This window comes from Andrena cerasifolii, chromosome 16, assembly GCF_050908995.1.
Source record: "Andrena cerasifolii isolate SP2316 chromosome 16, iyAndCera1_principal, whole genome shotgun sequence".
In the NCBI taxonomy this organism is placed as follows: Eukaryota; Metazoa; Arthropoda; class Insecta; order Hymenoptera; family Andrenidae; genus Andrena; species Andrena cerasifolii.
The window spans coordinates 4,369,549-4,384,679 of NC_135133.1; the positions used below are offsets into that span (position 1 = coordinate 4,369,549).

Below are 15,131 nucleotides of genomic sequence, written 5' to 3' on the forward strand. Positions count from 1 at the left end.
AAAAATTCCAAATGATTCTTAAGCTGTATGATTATCGCTATAGCCCCTAGCACAATTAAAACTTTTTGTTGCAAAGTAAAAAAATGGCGCCGGTTTGAAAAAAAAGTTTGACAGAACACCCAAAGGGTTGTGTTCTCGAGAGAAAAATCTCGGTTATTTCTCGACAAAAATTGTTAATCGAGCTAGGGACTGTTGCGACACTTATACAGATTAAGAATCTTCCGGAATTTTTTGTTTCGGATAAGCCTGAGCCGGGAAATCACCTTCGCCGTGAACATACCCCTTTTTTCGGTGCCATATTGACACTGTAAAAAAAGACAATTAAAACAAACTACAAAAATCCTTTTAAAATTATTTTTGTACAATATAAGAGTAGCTTAATAAATACCAAATAAATTTATTCCATCATATGTTGCATTTACTGAGAAAAAAATCTTTGCGAATAGCTTCATTTCTCGGCCGACCAAAGTAGAACGGCCCCTTAATAATGAAATTGACGCCAGCCTACCAGGTGAGGGTCGACTTACAGGTTCGTGTCGCGCGTTTTAAGAGATCACTTGGTCGATCGTATATAGCGGATAGGAGAGCAATTGTGATTGGTACGAGTCGTGAAAGCGTCAATAACTCATCGGTCGATTAATACGTAGCTTCACGCGCCCGTCGCCTTGCGTGAGGAATTCGAGGGCAAGGCGACGACTCCCGGGAGCAGAGGGATTAGAGAATTGTATAAAACGAGAAAAAGGAGAGAACAAAACTGGTCCAATTTTTATAAGGCGAAACGATGTCAATGTTACGGAGGGTGGGAAGGGGAAGAGACTAAATCAAATATACGTATTTACTGTAAGGGTCGCCGTGGCGAAGCACGATCGACGCGCGAGGAAAGAACGGGGAAAGGGCAGAGGGTGTCCATCAGGAAAGCTTTTTCATCGGGGGTTTCTGTTACCGTGCGCCAGCGCTGCCGTCGCGCACAGCGTAGTCTCGCGGCACGGTACCACGCCGGGTGCTCCGAACTTCGCAAGCATCTTCCACGCTCTACCGACGAATACGTAATTCAGTGTGACTTATAGGAAGAGAGTAATATGAATGATATCTACGGATTTTAATGACTGTTTTCAAAGCGCTCGTTCCGACGTATCGATAAGACAGTTTATGCGAGCGAAAGTGACAATCCCGTGGTACAGAGAAGATTTCAGCGCGAGACGGAAACGGTTTCGTTCGACCACGCAATCCGCGTTTCTTAATTAGAGCGACCGTTGCTCGGGCCAACCGCTGCGTAACTAATTACAGAGCCTGATTTCATAGATTCTCGGAATATTTTTGATACGTTCGAATCTAGATCGGCACGGCTACGAGCCCGATCGTACGCTGCCCCGAAAATTCACGGCCACGTCGCGCGCGGCTTCCAGGCGAAGGGAAGAAGGGAGTAGTCGGGTCTCCCTGCCGATTTCGAGGCGCGGGGCGTGGCTGCGACCTTCGCGGGCCTCGTTCTTTCACCGACCTGTACGATGGTCGAGGTTTCAAAATCATTCCGTTGCAGAGCCGAGGCGACAGTCAGTCGGGGATGCAATTTCGCGAGATCTGTTTCTGTGCTGGCCTTAAATCGATCTCGAACGAGGATTGTTCGACTTCTCCACGCGCCACGATGTTCATCAAACTTTTTTCGATAATTAAGACGGTTTCCCTCGTGAGATTGCGCGCGTTGCGACGCCTGTCATTTAATCAAAATGTTATTGTAATACTAGTACAGTAAGCAGTGCGACGAAGGAGGGATAAAACGAGCGGGCGAGAGCGCGTTTTAATTAAAGCACACATCGACTGATTATCGTTAAGGATGGATCGCTGGAACGAAGATTAGCGACGATTTTTTATTGTCCGACGTAGGAGATAGATTCTATTTATCATTGCGCGCTTGCTGAGCCAATTGCTAATTTTCGTTTGGCCGTCCATTCCGTCACGTCGCGCGAGATTTCAACCACTTTCTCTTCCGTTGTTTCTTGAGCTACGCGATCTTTAGAATCTCCGTGGGTCGCGACCGAGTACTCACGGTTTCGATACGATTAATCAAGTTAGGATGCACGAAAAAAAATAAATAAATAAAATTAAGAGGAACAGATATTTCTATAGGTATACTCTCTGTGCGGCAATAAAGTATCGGGATACGTCGAGCCTCCCATTCGGCAACTATTTTACGCGACACCTGTTTCGAGACGCGCTGTACGTTAACGGAGAACAGAAAGGAGCAACGCGACGTCGAGACGCAGGCTGTCGATAGTATACGAGAGAAATCAAGTTGCTCGTGTTCTTATTTACGCGTCGATGGTAATCACGATACTATATTGCGAGGATCTTCTCTTGGTATACGGGAAACGATGGAGAGAGAGAAACAAAAAATAGAAGAAGGAAAAGAACGAAAGGAAAATGGGAATCACTAGTGTGTACATATACAGGACCACGGGTTCGTTAATTTTACAATGCGAGAAACGCGCGGTGAACGAGAACCGTGTGGCTTAAATGGTGAACGATAGTGAATATAGTCGAGCGCGTGTCTCGTTGCGCGCCTGACGGACCGTGACCGGTGGTCGTTGATCGCGGCTCCGTGCGCCGTCGTTCTGGGCGCACGATCAGGAAGTGTATAGTGTTTTTAAACTCGCCGGGATAAAGAAGCAGTAAAAAAAAAAAAAAATACAAACGGGGAAAATACCAACGGGAAACGAAAACGAGCCAGCAACTCTCCCTCTCAGCCACCCTGTTACGAGCCAAGCCAGTTGAACAATGATATCTGATTTTTATCAGCCGGGGATATGCAGTAATAGCACAAGTGAAACCGTTTCTAAGTACATTTGTTATACACGCATATTGTTATCATTGCCACGTAAAAGCAATTATTAACTCCATAGCCTGGGCCATTGTTAGTTGAAAGAGAGAGCTAGAGACTGTTTCTTGAAGTTGGGTTGCACCCACACCCCGCTCCGCTCCCAGCAATCCGCACCCCCCGCCCAGATTCCAGATGCCAGCCCGCGATACAATTAACCCTCCGACTGACCGAGTAATTTCGCGCGATACACAATGCTATCTCGATTACAGCGCTGTCCTTTCCTTTCTCCCGTTGCACGCGCGGCGAGCTCCTCGAGCGTGTGCTTTCGGCGGGCCGAATTTAAGGAGCAAGATTTTACGCCACCTCGTTTCTATTCCCGTGAGTCGGTAACGTTGCTCGGCGGGGAGAGGCTTCTTCTAGTTTCAACGCGGTGCTCAACGCGAGAAAGTTACGTTTTTATTGGTTATCTGGTTTATAATTCGTTCCTTCGGATACACCACACGTTCGTGCAACCCTACATCAAGGAAGATACGAAGTGAAAGAGATTATCGTAATAACTGCCGATTAACTCGGTAACAATGGCAACGCCCAAATACATACGAAGTCTGTAATCGAAATGCTTTATATTTTTACACCGAACAAAGCAGTATATTAACGTACAATAAACAATAAAAGAACATGTCCTTCCATACGCAACCTCAAGATGACAAATGTTGAAACTTTTATTTTTACAACAGCCCACTAACACTTCCGATATCCTGAGCTATATTCGAGCGTACTCGTAATAGTCGGGACTATTTAAGTAGGATATTCAAACGAAATCGGCTAGGATTCATTTTAATCGACCGCCCCCTCCCCGCAAGATAGACGGACTTCTGATCGACGTACCGTCTAATTGTAATTAATTACGACAGTCTGTCGCTAGTGATGTAATCGTAATTGTATTACGTCGACGTCTCGCGACCGTTAATGTGATCTCATCGCGCCCATGCTTTCGATCAAATTCTGCTATCGTTCGTTTAGCAAGTCACGAGAATAGAAGATGAATTCCGACCCTTTCGGTGCCGACGCCGACCGGCGTGCGGGGAACGCCCCGCGGGCGTTCGTAGAGAACCGTTAAGGATCTGTGGTCAACGAGACCCGCACGCGGGCTACGACGAGCATTGAAAGGGTTAACTGAAATTGCCAAAGATGGCGACAAAAGAAAAGCCCGTGTATAAAGCGTCACAAGATGGTCTGTCCGGATTAGTAATGTTAACTGTGCTCCATCTATCGTACGATACTTTCGTTCCACCGTTAACCTAACTTACGTAACGCACCTATCGAAGAATTCGCGTGAATTTCCGATGAGAATCAAAAGGAGAGAGGCCGATCGGTATATACCAAAAAGAAACACAAGTCCCAAATACTGATCCGTTAAATTCTTAAGGGAAATTTGTACATATGTATCTAAAATAGCTATACACGTGTATATACGTACACATACACAGGCGTGAAACACAACAGGCATACGTACATATTCTGTGTAACATGAGAAGGTTTTCAATGTGCTGTTAGTACCAAACGATATGATCATTGAATATTTCTGTCTTTGCTCACCCTCTTTTTGGTATCCACCGCCGTTAGAAGTTTAGGTGGAAGGAAGCTCGGCACTGGAAGTCATCGTGAGCCCGCACGATCGGTTCTGCAATGGTATTCACTCGCTTCTACTCCCCTGGAAACATTGTGTCCGCGTGCAGCACTTTCACAACTCGTAAATGCACTTTGTAAACGCGTTTCGTTCGCACGACACGCCTTATCGCGACGACACCGACGATTTCGAACGATCAGACGAACTTTAACGGACGCCGTGCAAGTTCGAACCTGACGGATACGAAAGCGCGCGCGTTCCTAACTGCGTGTTCGAGAAGGCATCGCTTTCAACAAACGTTACGCAGAGCCGACCGTGCGTTTGAGCTTTTAATGGGAACAGCACGTATGACAACCTTCGACGTAATGCCATCGACAGCCAATTAGAAAAGCGCACAATTTGCATTCCTAGGATCTTCGGCCGAGAGGGACGCCAGCGAGATGTTAGGAAGCTTGGCTGATTGGCTGCCGGTGACGGTTGCTCAAAGCAACAATCTCCGACGGGGGTCATCGACGAAAAGTGGGTTTAACAAATATTTCGTTTATAGTATTGAATAAGATTTTGAAAATACGCCGGGGAGGGAGAATACGAACGATGTTCAAAGAATGCCGATTTTCTTAAATCACGAACGTACGTAATACCTCAGAGCCGTTACGATGTAATGATACGTAAAATAACGAAACGATTTGTGATTCGCGATCTATCGTAGACTATTACCGAGATTACTGGTAATTTCGTACGACAAATAATGAACTATAATACGAACGCGAGCATTTATGTACGTCGACGAGACACTTTCGAAACACGGCAGCCACAAAAAGAGATGTTCGTTTTGCTCCGCACCATTTCCACCGTTAAGACACTTTCGATAGATATCGAGATCTGATTCACGCGCACCGGTTCCGTTCGATAAATTGTCGCTACCGTCGATCATCGATCTCTATCTTCTTCGTAGGGTAAAGGACTTTTGTATTATGAGTTTAGAATAAAACGTTTCTAATGTTACACTTAAGGAGACCATCGAGAAACATTAAGAGATCAGAGGATTTACGTTTTTAAGGCACCTCGAGTAAGTGGTAAGGGAGAACCGTACTTACCTGTACGTGAAAGTATACGTATCCGACAAGGGAACTTTAAATCTTTCGATATATCGCGCGAGTACGAAGGAACTTTCTTCGAGGGCGTAGACTGTTTCGCAGCGTTTTCAAATTATCGTATTTTCGGGCTGTTTAGCGCAACGAGCAAGTGCCGCGAGAATCAAAATTTCAAGGGGCGTATTTGTGATCTCCCGCGACAAAGAAACAGGGGGCGTCGAGGATGGCGGTGGTCCGCTCGAAATCGAGGTCGAGGAAGGTTCCTTCGTCGACAGTCGGCTCGCATAAATAAAGGTTTTTAATATTTCACGTTTTATCGCAATTTCCATCGAAGTCATTTTATGCGAAGACAGTCTTTCTCGTCTGGGAGTTAACGTTACTTATTTTCCGCGCATCGAATAATAGGACTGTGTTCGTATCATATGACAGTTGTTAGCGTTTCTCGGTCGCTAGAAATGGGGGAAATAATCATAAAGATGAAATTTTTCGCAAAAAGAGAGAGAGAGAGAGAGAAAGAGAGAGTACAGATGTACACGCTTACTGGGAAACATGTATATGTATTTCAAGACGTCTTTATGCAAAATTGATGAATGTTTTACGTGTACTAAAATGTTCCCTTTTAATCCTATTAAGACTTGCAAAATATAAGTATTATACTTTACTTGTATATATACATATGTGATAAAAAATATATATATATACACCTGGTTTTCCATGTCATGTTTATATTGTGTCCTTGCAATTTCTTAGTACGAACTCGTTAAGGATCTTGTAGATAGTAAAAAGAACACTAACGGTGTTTACCGAAGCGTGACTAATTATTTTTTATTTATTAAAATTATCGATTAAAGTACAAACATCTTTTCAGGAATGTCCAGTCTTACGTGGTCTTATTACTAACTTGCGACGCATCACTGTACATGTATGTATAACTGATACATCTAATTTTACGTAATACAAGTTAAAGTCACTGCAGTGTGCATTTTGGTATTGACACCAGCCTTGCAAACGTTCTTACAGCTTGTGCACAATTAATTCGAGTAACAGTGTTACAAGCTTCTCTATCCCACTTTCAATTAATAGTATAACATGTATACATGTAAATGATATTTTTTTAAATTATATATTCTTGAGTACAAATTAGATTTACAAATTAAAGGCAAACATACATATATTAATAGGAAAGTACATTCTAAGCCAAAAGTCGATAGAATTTATACTGTGTATTCATATCCTTTGTAAATTATCGCTTAAAATTATATTGAATCATTAAGATCGTAGAAAAAAAGGTATAATTTAATTTTCACGTTTCTCGGAATTTAATTTATGGATAAAGAGTAAGTTCAATGGGCGCAGATATTGCGCGCCACCTTGTAGAAAAAGGTTGATGTGGTGTTTTAAGTGTCGTTCGACTGTAACACATTTAATTCAGAAGCGGTGCTGATACTGGGTAAAGTACTATCGCTCCAATCAGGGTGAGGAAAATTCCTTGGCGGACTGGGCACGTTGACAGGCATTCTACTTTGAAGTCTGATATCGTGGAACATGTTCTGGAACTGCTCCGTTATGGTAGAACTTATAGGAATGTTGGACGAGTGGCTTTTTAAAATATTCGAGCTAGCTTCGGTCGCGCTCGGTCTTTTCTCGAGACTCTGCCTTCTATACAATTCTGAAGACTTTAGAGCTTTGGGTGGGTCTTTTACGTATCCTTCTTTCTCGTGAATCTCTTCAGCAGACAATCTTAACGGCTCCGATGATGACATTTTAGTGGCACTCTTAGAATTTCGTAAATTATCGTTCTTTTTATTATTGAACGTCGTTGAGGCTTCTTGACCCTTACTAACTGCAAGCAAAACTTTATGTGTCTTACGTTTGTTACAAAAGTTAGAAGATGTAGATATCGAGTATGGTTACCTGACTGGCTAATTTCCGTGTATCCGAGATCTTTGTACGATGGCATAAAGGTGTGCGAAGATTCCCCGCCGGGTAAACTAATGAACTCTAAGTTAACGGAATCTTTAGTTTGAGACTCTTTAACATTCTTCGTTCGTTGTTTCCCCGCATTCTCGATGTGGCTTTCCGAGAAAGACAGTAGCTTGTTCGGCTTGTGTAGAAACCTTTGTACATCCCGGCCCTTGGGTTGATCGTGATCCACGGTAGACAAAGAAACATCTGATATGTCGTGCCAAGAAGTAGGTACATTAGATTCGCGCGAGGACGTGGAAGTCGGCGATGAACACGCAAGACCTCCATGAACCAATGAAATTTGGTGATTAGAACTTTCTGCGTCAACGTACATATTCAAGCTGCTCAACTGATCTGCAATTTGGCTTTGCAACTCCCTATCATGATAAACAAGAAAATAATTGCTGTAAAATGCTATTAAAATACAATTTTAGTTCAATTAATTGTAGTTAAACTAACTTGATTGCATTCCGAAGTTCGATCAACAACGTATCCTTATACGAACATAAAACAGAGAGTTTGTCTTTCTCTAGAGTCAGATACTGCACCTCCAAGTGCCTTTGCCTCGCGAACTCTGTTTGGTCGGATAGACTTGCCCTCAAATTTGTTATAACTTTTTGAGAAAATTCATGGCCCTTAATCTCCTCTCTTAATTCAGTTACCGTTTTCTCTCGAGCCTGAGCCGTTTCTATCGCATCCTCTAATTCTTGTTTCAACGTTTTCACCGTAGTTTCTAAATTAAACTGTCTTTCTCGAGCTTCGTTCAACAATAAGACTTGCTTATGAATTTGTCTAGTTTAAAATAAAAAGCATGTAAACAGCGTATGGCATCTACTTAACATTAGTTTCTTATCGCATACATACCGCTGCAAGGAATCCCGTTCCTCGCGTAGCGTTTCACACATTGTATTCATTTTTTTACTTGTCTCTTCCAACTTAATCGTACTTGCTTCTAATTTCGCACGAAGCGCCATAGCTTCCAGATCCTGCCAGAAATATTTAGTATCTTTTTAATGTGCACTCTTTCTTCGTAATTTCCAACAAACATACCATAAAATGTGATTTCCCTGGTTCTGCCAGTATCCTGTGTAACACTTGCTCCATGTCAGTAAGAATTTTACTAGCCTTGTCGTCTTTCACTAAGTGCTCCAATTCTTTCATGAGAAAGCCTAACGTGCGGACTGGATTAAACGCACCGAATCTATCATCGGAGCAATCGAATATCCCACCGTATTGCACACCCTTATCGTAAACTATGATAGATTCGACGCTGCTAGGCAGCGACGTAGTTGACGGATTCGTGGTACGTGGCGTGACTTTCGTGTGCTCTTCTATTCTCTTTTGCGAAGCTGATTGTTTCACAGGGATCTCATCCAAATGCTTATGTTGAATACAAGCAAAAAAGAAAAACAGTATCTCTCATTCGACTTGTTACAATTTCATACGATTCCAATAGATAGAGAACGCGCACTCACGTTGACTTCATGTTTTTGATGACCCAGAGACTGTTTCTTCGTTTCTCTACTCTCAATCACGTGTTTCTTTGATTTTGAAGCTGGAGGTCGTCCTGCCAACTGCTGCAGACCCTGTTTCATAGTTGCTCGATTCTGGTCCCTTAAAATCTGACCCCAGTTGGGATGAGAATCGCTGCTGCCGCCTGGCCTTCTTTTCTCTTCCACTCCCTTGTGACTAATGGGACTGCTGCTAACCATCGTCGACGTACGCTTTCGCCCTTTGGTTTTCACGGTAACTTCTACCAGAGTATTACAATTGTCAAATAAAACAAGCCCTTCTGAGGGTGCTTCAGGAGTGGGCTGTAAACATATTGCAGGATTAACAATTACGCCAGATTCTGAAATATTTATAAAACTTCCGAATTATAAATTACCAAATGCTGTGTGTTCTCCACGATATTTTTATTATTCCTTGAGCAGACGTCTTTACACGCATTTGCTTTGCAGCTCATTATGCTAAAACGAAGAATGGCATCTCTTTTATTGTTACAAAGGTGTCTCGTTACATTGACCGATTTCTAACCAGTAACATTATATACTATCCATCTAACCTGATGCTGCGTTTAATTCACGTTCATCGTACGTCAGGAAACTTACCGTAACGTGTAGTGTTTGCCAGCGTATTCATCCTGCCGCTTACGATGTATATACCATCCTGTAGATTTGAAGAACTTAGAATGATCATTTTATCGAAGTAGTGCGCTGAAAAATGTAAGCTCGTAAACAGAATGGAGAAATGTGCAGGTATATAATGTATTCCATTACGTTCTACGATCGTTTACGACATAATTCAGCAAGTATTGCATATATTCTACAGGTAGAGTAAACGGTAAATTTAAAATATCAATTTTGCTTTACTTTCGCTTATGGCGCATAAAAGTAGGCGAATCTGTATAGACGCGCGTCTGGAAACAAAATCAAGTCTTCCCACTTCCCACTTCCGCATTACAATTCAAACATATCGATAATGGTTTTCTCTTTTCTACTTTCCTTCCCTAATTTCCGTGCATCTAACTTTTGGGGTAAAATTTTTATTTCTGTATGAAAGGAAACATCGATACAATACGTTAAAAGTATAACAAATCCAATTTCTTTATTTTTTACACTCATATGTACATTACTTATTACATTTCATTAGCATATCGGAAAGTTCACTTCTATGCGCCCCTAAAATCTCGAAAAATTGATCAAAAAATAGTTTAGCAGAATGTTCTATATGTGCCTTTCTTCTGCAAACGGCGTTCAGCTTGTCCGTCGTTTCTTCTAATTCGGTTGTAAGTTCCTCCCTGTTCGGCATCGAATCCACAATTTCTTTAATATCGTTTTGCAAAGCTTTTATTTGTTTTCGTAATTTCTCCTCCTCATTCTTAGCATCGCGTCTGATTTTAGTTATCAGCCGTTTCTCTTCTTTAATCTTATTAATAACGTCGCTGCTCTCGTATTCGAGAACTTTCTTTTTCTCCTGCAAATTCTCTAATTCGTTAGAATTCAATTCTACCGAACGTTCTTTCGCGACAAGCTGCTTCTTCAACAGATCTTTCAGGTCGTTCATTAAGCCTGCTTTAACATTCAGTACCTCCATAATCTGAGGATGTAATATACCTTGCTCTGGCATCTTTAATTCTTCTAGATCTACGCCTATGTCACCGCTGAGGTGCATGAATATTTCTTTATTGTACGTTAGAACCTTCTTGGTCAGATTATTATTAATAGACGCCAATTTGATGTCCATCGTGTACAAATGTTTTTGTAAATCTTGAACGTATTCATTGAATTGATCCATATAATTCTGAATCTCGCTACATTTCTCCACTATTTTGTCCCTTTCCGCTTTAGACATTGGCTGCCGTTTAATAACCGAAAGCAACTTGTCCTGCTGTTCATTCTGCAAACGGATTTGTTCGCGAAACGCATCGCGTTTCGAATTTATTTGATCTATATCGCAATTAATTTTCTTTATGTACTCCTCTTTGGCGCTGATATCGCTTAGTTGCTCGGCTTCGTCCTTTTGCAAGGACAACAGTACTGCCTGCAGCTGTTTCACTTCCTCGTCTATTCTATTCGCATTTTCTTCGGCCGTTTGCAGCTTAGCCATTTCTTCCTCCAATTCAAAGCGCGCAGTGTTCAAATCCTCCTCGCTAACTCCTTGCTGATCTTCGATCTCACGCAAGTACTTCTCAATCATCGATTCTTCCTCCTCAAGCTTCTCATCGTTCCAAGCATTATAAAAATCGAGCATCGAAAAGAAAGCATGCCGGTTGTTATTGGCTTCCCTTTCATCGCCGACGAACGGCAAGTTATCCAAATTGTATTTCTCGAAAGCTATTTTCCTTACTTCGCAAATCTCTACCAACCAGCAAACCCAGGCCAGAACATTGAGCCAAGAGTGCATGGCGTTAGCAGTTTTTAACCAAGATTTAGTAATGACGCCAGGATAGTGAAGTTTCTTCGCTATCTTTGGCAACTCTTCCACGTAATTAGTCATTGTAAGGACTTGCTTAATATCTAGCAGTTTTACTAAGTGAGCAGAGACTTCTACGAACATCTTCAAAGTAAGCGGTTTCAAGCTACCGTTGCTATTAAGCATAAAAGAAAGCTGATTCATGGAGAAGTATGTATCGATCTTATTAAGCATGTAAGCTTGATACATCTTGTCCGTCAACGGTCTCGTGTCTTTTCTGGGACCTTTCGCTCCCAGACTACTAGCGCGATCAGCCGATACAGATCTGGGCCCTGTCGGAAGGGCTGAGTGAATTCTGTTTGAACTTCCAACTGTAAGGAGGTTGGAATGTTTGCTGGCATTGCTGATAGGTGTCTTAGGAGTTGTTGGTACATGACGAAGCGGGGTTTTCCCTGCAATAGTAACGATCACATTAGGCTTCCTTGCAGTTAACTGTAAATCATTTCGATATCATAGTACCACAGACATATATAGACGGAGCAGAAGCTGGGACTATTGGCGAGAGAAAGGTAGGCTTGGAGGGGAAGAGGCAGAGGTTCAGATACAGGCACGTCAGTTAGCATTCGGCATGTATAACCACTGCGTTACGCGATTTACCGCGAACCTTGCCACCCCCCTCAGCTTACGCTTCATCTATATATGTCTATGCATAGTACACTGTTTGAGAAAGCATAAGTGCATACAATTCTGTTAATGTGCATATATTACGGATAGAAACAACGATATTTCACCTGTTGCTTTTAAAATGGACCCTCTATTACTCGCTCTGTCACTCGAAGAGGCTCGAAGACGAGGTCTGGGTATGTGAGAGCTGTCGACCGTGGGAATCGAAAGCTTCGACTTCAGGGTTTGAGTTTTTCTTGAATCTGCCCGCGTCAAGCTCTTATCTTCCCTCTCAAATGTAGATATTCTTACAGGATTTGTGGATGACCTGCGTCCCATAGAGCTGCTTTGCTTTTTCGTTCCAGCAAAGTCCATCTGACCCGTTCAATGGTTACTTGAAATTCGAATTCTATAAGAATATTTAAAACTTCAACATATGAAAATTCTTCGACATTCTTCTTCTGCCTTCTTCCAAATATTTTCAAACATTTTGAATTTCGTCGTTACCCATAGACGCGTAAGATGTAAGGTGGTTAACACGAACGGTACATGCGATACGACTTTACGTGTTGTCGCTTATTCGAAACGCACCTGCGCATCTTACGTCATCTTGAGTTTCTATATCAGAGTTGTCACTCGAGTGCCTTTTATTTTAAGGTTAACACGTGTAGAGGATAAAGCGAAACATTGTGATCTTGTTTAAATGGTTAAACGTACGAAACCGGCGACATGTAAAATGTGCAGGTTTAGTCGAGTGTCATTGAATTGTAAATGCAGAACTTTACAAGGGGCTATGAATCTTGCAAAGCGATAACATTATTATCGTAACACTACTTAGTAAATGGTATTTTACTCGCTGTGCAATAGGCTCTGCATTCTTCCGTTCTGTTCTTAGTATGAATTGTATTATGCGGCGAATAAGATAGATGTAGTGTCTCGTTACAAGCTCCTCTGACAAAATTTAACACCGCAGTGGCAATAGAATTGTGTTGACGATAACAGAGCGGCAATAGGTTTTAACGTACGATTATGCTGCGAACGTTGTGCGGCTCTATTTGTAGAGACCAAATGCGGAAAGTAATTCATTTACCGCAAGGATACTGCACAGCAGTCGTAGAGTCCTTGAAAGATGACAATGCCGATTTGAGTCGCTATCTAAAATTTGAGGGCAAGATTTTAAAAGTTGTGAACGAAGGCAATCTGATGGAATTAAAGAGGTGAGTATAGCCGGCGATGTTAATGCTTTCAGGAGGAAATCAATGTTGGGTTCTATGCAGTTAATATTCTCGTGTAGGTACACTTTCCCCTCGTACGCTGCAGCGTTGATATCGCAGCGCGAGGCGAAGGGACCTTACAATTCCATACAGCATTTGTTTTCGTACAATGAATTGGAGCCGCATGTCATAAAAAGTATTTGTTCTTTAATCATTCAGGAGGAAACAAGGGAAAGAGGATATAAATACAGAGTAACGCCAGTCATGGAGGCGAAGGTATGTGAACATTGGTGCAAGTTGCTTTAATTTTTTTTTTATTTCCACTTTATTATACGGATGACTCCTCTTATATACAATGGTTTACAAAGTATTGTAAGGAAATAATATTTAATACTTCAGTACCATCTTTCGATAATCTTAATGCGTGTTAATAGAATTGTATACTTTTGTGAATCGCTGCAGATACCAGAAAAAATATTAGGGTTACATGTAGGTCCTACAGTGGTGAGTTGGGCATTAATAGATAAGAACTTTCAAGTAATACAATGGAATTATACAACTTGGTCTGGAGACATGCCTGGATGCATCTCTTATAATTTAATCAAATTGGTGAGTATTATGGTATAGTATTGTCTCGTTAGCGGCTCGTTGGTCGGGACCGGCATTGAGCCCGTATCGTGAACAGAGTCCTAATTCCGAGTGTTTGTTTCTCGCTTCTTTCAAAAAAAAAAGACTTGAGCCGGACCTGCGTTAAGATTTTGCGAAGCGGTTTTCGTGCTCACGGTACGCGCACGCAAAGGACGGAGTGTCAGGCGTCCGAAAGACGAAGCGAGACAAAATATCAACGCGTCGTCTGTCCCGTACCGTCCTCGCTCGCTCTCGTTCCATCTCGCTCTCGCCTTCGCCGAACAAGAGTGAGACAGAAGTGGTGGGGAATGTGGGGATAGCGAAAAGCCCGTAACGTGTACACCAAATCGAGCCCGTAACGAGACAACACTGTATTCAGCTTCGGAAATGTAACTTAAACGTCATGTTCGACTGTTGCTTTTAACGTAGGTACCTACCATAGTTGAAAAGATACCTATGTCTAGCGTTTATGTAATGGAAGAGTCCATACGTCCAAAGAAACTGCCACGAAATATTTTATACAATATACAGCTTCAACAACAGTTAATAATTGCTATTATGACTTCGGTTGCTCTAAGAAAAGGTATGTTAATATAATACTATTAATTAAAAGTGAGTTCATAGCTAATTTTTAAATTCTCGGAATTCGAATCTGAAACTTAAGATTTATTAACACCATACCATTAGTTTCACAAAATGTAATTGTTTAGGGGAAAGTGATTTACCAGCGCCCAAGCACAACGTATATGTATTACACACTCAAACGACAGCACGTTTGTTTAACCTTCTAATTCGTTCTGAAGTAATATCTACAGAGTATGCTATGGAAACGATAGAGAGAAATGTTATTAAGACAAGCACAACGGAAGATATGAAAGTGCATTTAAACGACGAAACAAAACTTCTGTACACACAAGCGACCTGTGATGAACAAGAACAGATGAGTTGGTCTTTATTAAAGGCTCTAACGTTTTTACGCTTAGCTGTGCTAAGAAATTCTAAGAAAAGGAGTAAATCAGGTAGACATGAGATTTAGTCTTATACGTATGTTAATAGTAACAGTATGTAAAAAGAGCGTCGACGATGGAATGCTAAGGAGTGCTGTATCCTGCGATTCTGAAATTAAGTGATGTAAATACCGACGGAAAAATAAAACGGAAATTGTTATGTTTAATGAAAAGTTGTTTGCAAAAAGCAATTACTTCGTT

General features: G+C 41.7%; 3 protein-coding genes across 5 annotated transcripts; 1 reads left to right on the forward strand and 2 right to left on the reverse strand.

Annotated features, from left to right (window-relative positions):
- Nucleotides 1-6,338: 6,338 nt before the first annotated feature.
- LOC143377640 (uncharacterized) lies at nucleotides 6,339-9,921 on the reverse strand. 3 transcript variants are annotated; one of them, XM_076829169.1, is made up of 8 exons: nucleotides 9,570-9,921; nucleotides 9,393-9,474; nucleotides 8,980-9,318; nucleotides 8,555-8,890; nucleotides 8,369-8,490; nucleotides 7,964-8,296; nucleotides 7,454-7,881; nucleotides 6,339-7,382 (listed from the first exon to the last, which is right to left on the reverse strand). In XM_076829169.1, the coding sequence occupies exons 2-8, from the start codon at nucleotides 9,468-9,470 to the stop codon at nucleotides 6,937-6,939; spliced, it is 2,082 nt and encodes a 693-aa protein (XP_076685284.1). In that variant the 5' UTR covers nucleotides 9,471-9,474; nucleotides 9,570-9,921; the 3' UTR covers nucleotides 6,339-6,936. The 3 variants fall into 3 exon arrangements, with proteins under 3 accessions (XP_076685284.1, XP_076685283.1, XP_076685285.1); XM_076829168.1 differs by having other exon boundaries at nucleotides 9,616-9,920; XM_076829170.1 differs by lacking the exon at nucleotides 9,570-9,921 and having other exon boundaries at nucleotides 9,393-9,563.
- Nucleotides 9,922-10,081: 160 nt separating this feature from the next.
- On the reverse strand, nucleotides 10,082-12,603 carry Ndc80 (kinetochore protein Ndc80). Its single transcript, XM_076829172.1, has 2 exons — nucleotides 12,211-12,603; nucleotides 10,082-11,871 (listed from the first exon to the last, which is right to left on the reverse strand). Exons 1-2 carry the CDS (start codon nucleotides 12,455-12,457, stop codon nucleotides 10,136-10,138), a joined length of 1,983 nt encoding a protein of 660 aa, XP_076685287.1. The 5' UTR covers nucleotides 12,458-12,603; the 3' UTR covers nucleotides 10,082-10,135.
- Nucleotides 12,604-12,744: 141 nt separating this feature from the next.
- LOC143377643 (uncharacterized) lies at nucleotides 12,745-14,995 on the forward strand. The gene is made up of 5 exons (XM_076829177.1): nucleotides 12,745-13,299; nucleotides 13,377-13,572; nucleotides 13,759-13,905; nucleotides 14,353-14,506; nucleotides 14,634-14,995. The coding sequence occupies exons 1-5, from the start codon at nucleotides 13,112-13,114 to the stop codon at nucleotides 14,957-14,959; spliced, it is 1,011 nt and encodes a 336-aa protein (XP_076685292.1). The 5' UTR covers nucleotides 12,745-13,111; the 3' UTR covers nucleotides 14,960-14,995.
- The last annotated feature ends 136 nt before the right edge of the window (nucleotides 14,996-15,131 follow it).

Bases quoted from the DNA above. Each gene is read 5' to 3' on its own strand.
- Ndc80 (XM_076829172.1), bottom strand. From the start codon at position 12,457: ATGGACTTTGCTGGAACGAAAAAGCAAAGCAGCTCTATGGGACGCAGG. The intron at 11,872-12,210 runs GTGAAATATCGT...TTACTATTGCAG, and splicing joins GTCCATTTTAAAAGCAACAG to GGAAAACCCCGCTTCGTCAT.
- LOC143377640 (XM_076829169.1), bottom strand. From the start codon at position 9,470: ATGAGCTGCAAAGCAAATGCGTGTAAAGACGTCTGCTCAAGGAATAAT. The intron at 8,491-8,554 runs GTATGTTTGTTG...TATTTCTGGCAG, and splicing joins CAGGGAAATCACATTTTATG to GATCTGGAAGCTATGGCGCT. The intron at 8,297-8,368 runs GTATGTATGCGA...ATTTTAAACTAG, and splicing joins GAACGGGATTCCTTGCAGCG to ACAAATTCATAAGCAAGTCT.
- LOC143377643 (XM_076829177.1), top strand. From the start codon at position 13,112: ATGCTGCGAACGTTGTGCGGCTCTATTTGTAGAGACCAAATGCGGAAA. The intron at 13,573-13,758 runs GTATGTGAACAT...GAATCGCTGCAG, and splicing joins CGCCAGTCATGGAGGCGAAG to ATACCAGAAAAAATATTAGG. The intron at 14,507-14,633 runs GTATGTTAATAT...GTAATTGTTTAG, and splicing joins TTCGGTTGCTCTAAGAAAAG to GGGAAAGTGATTTACCAGCG.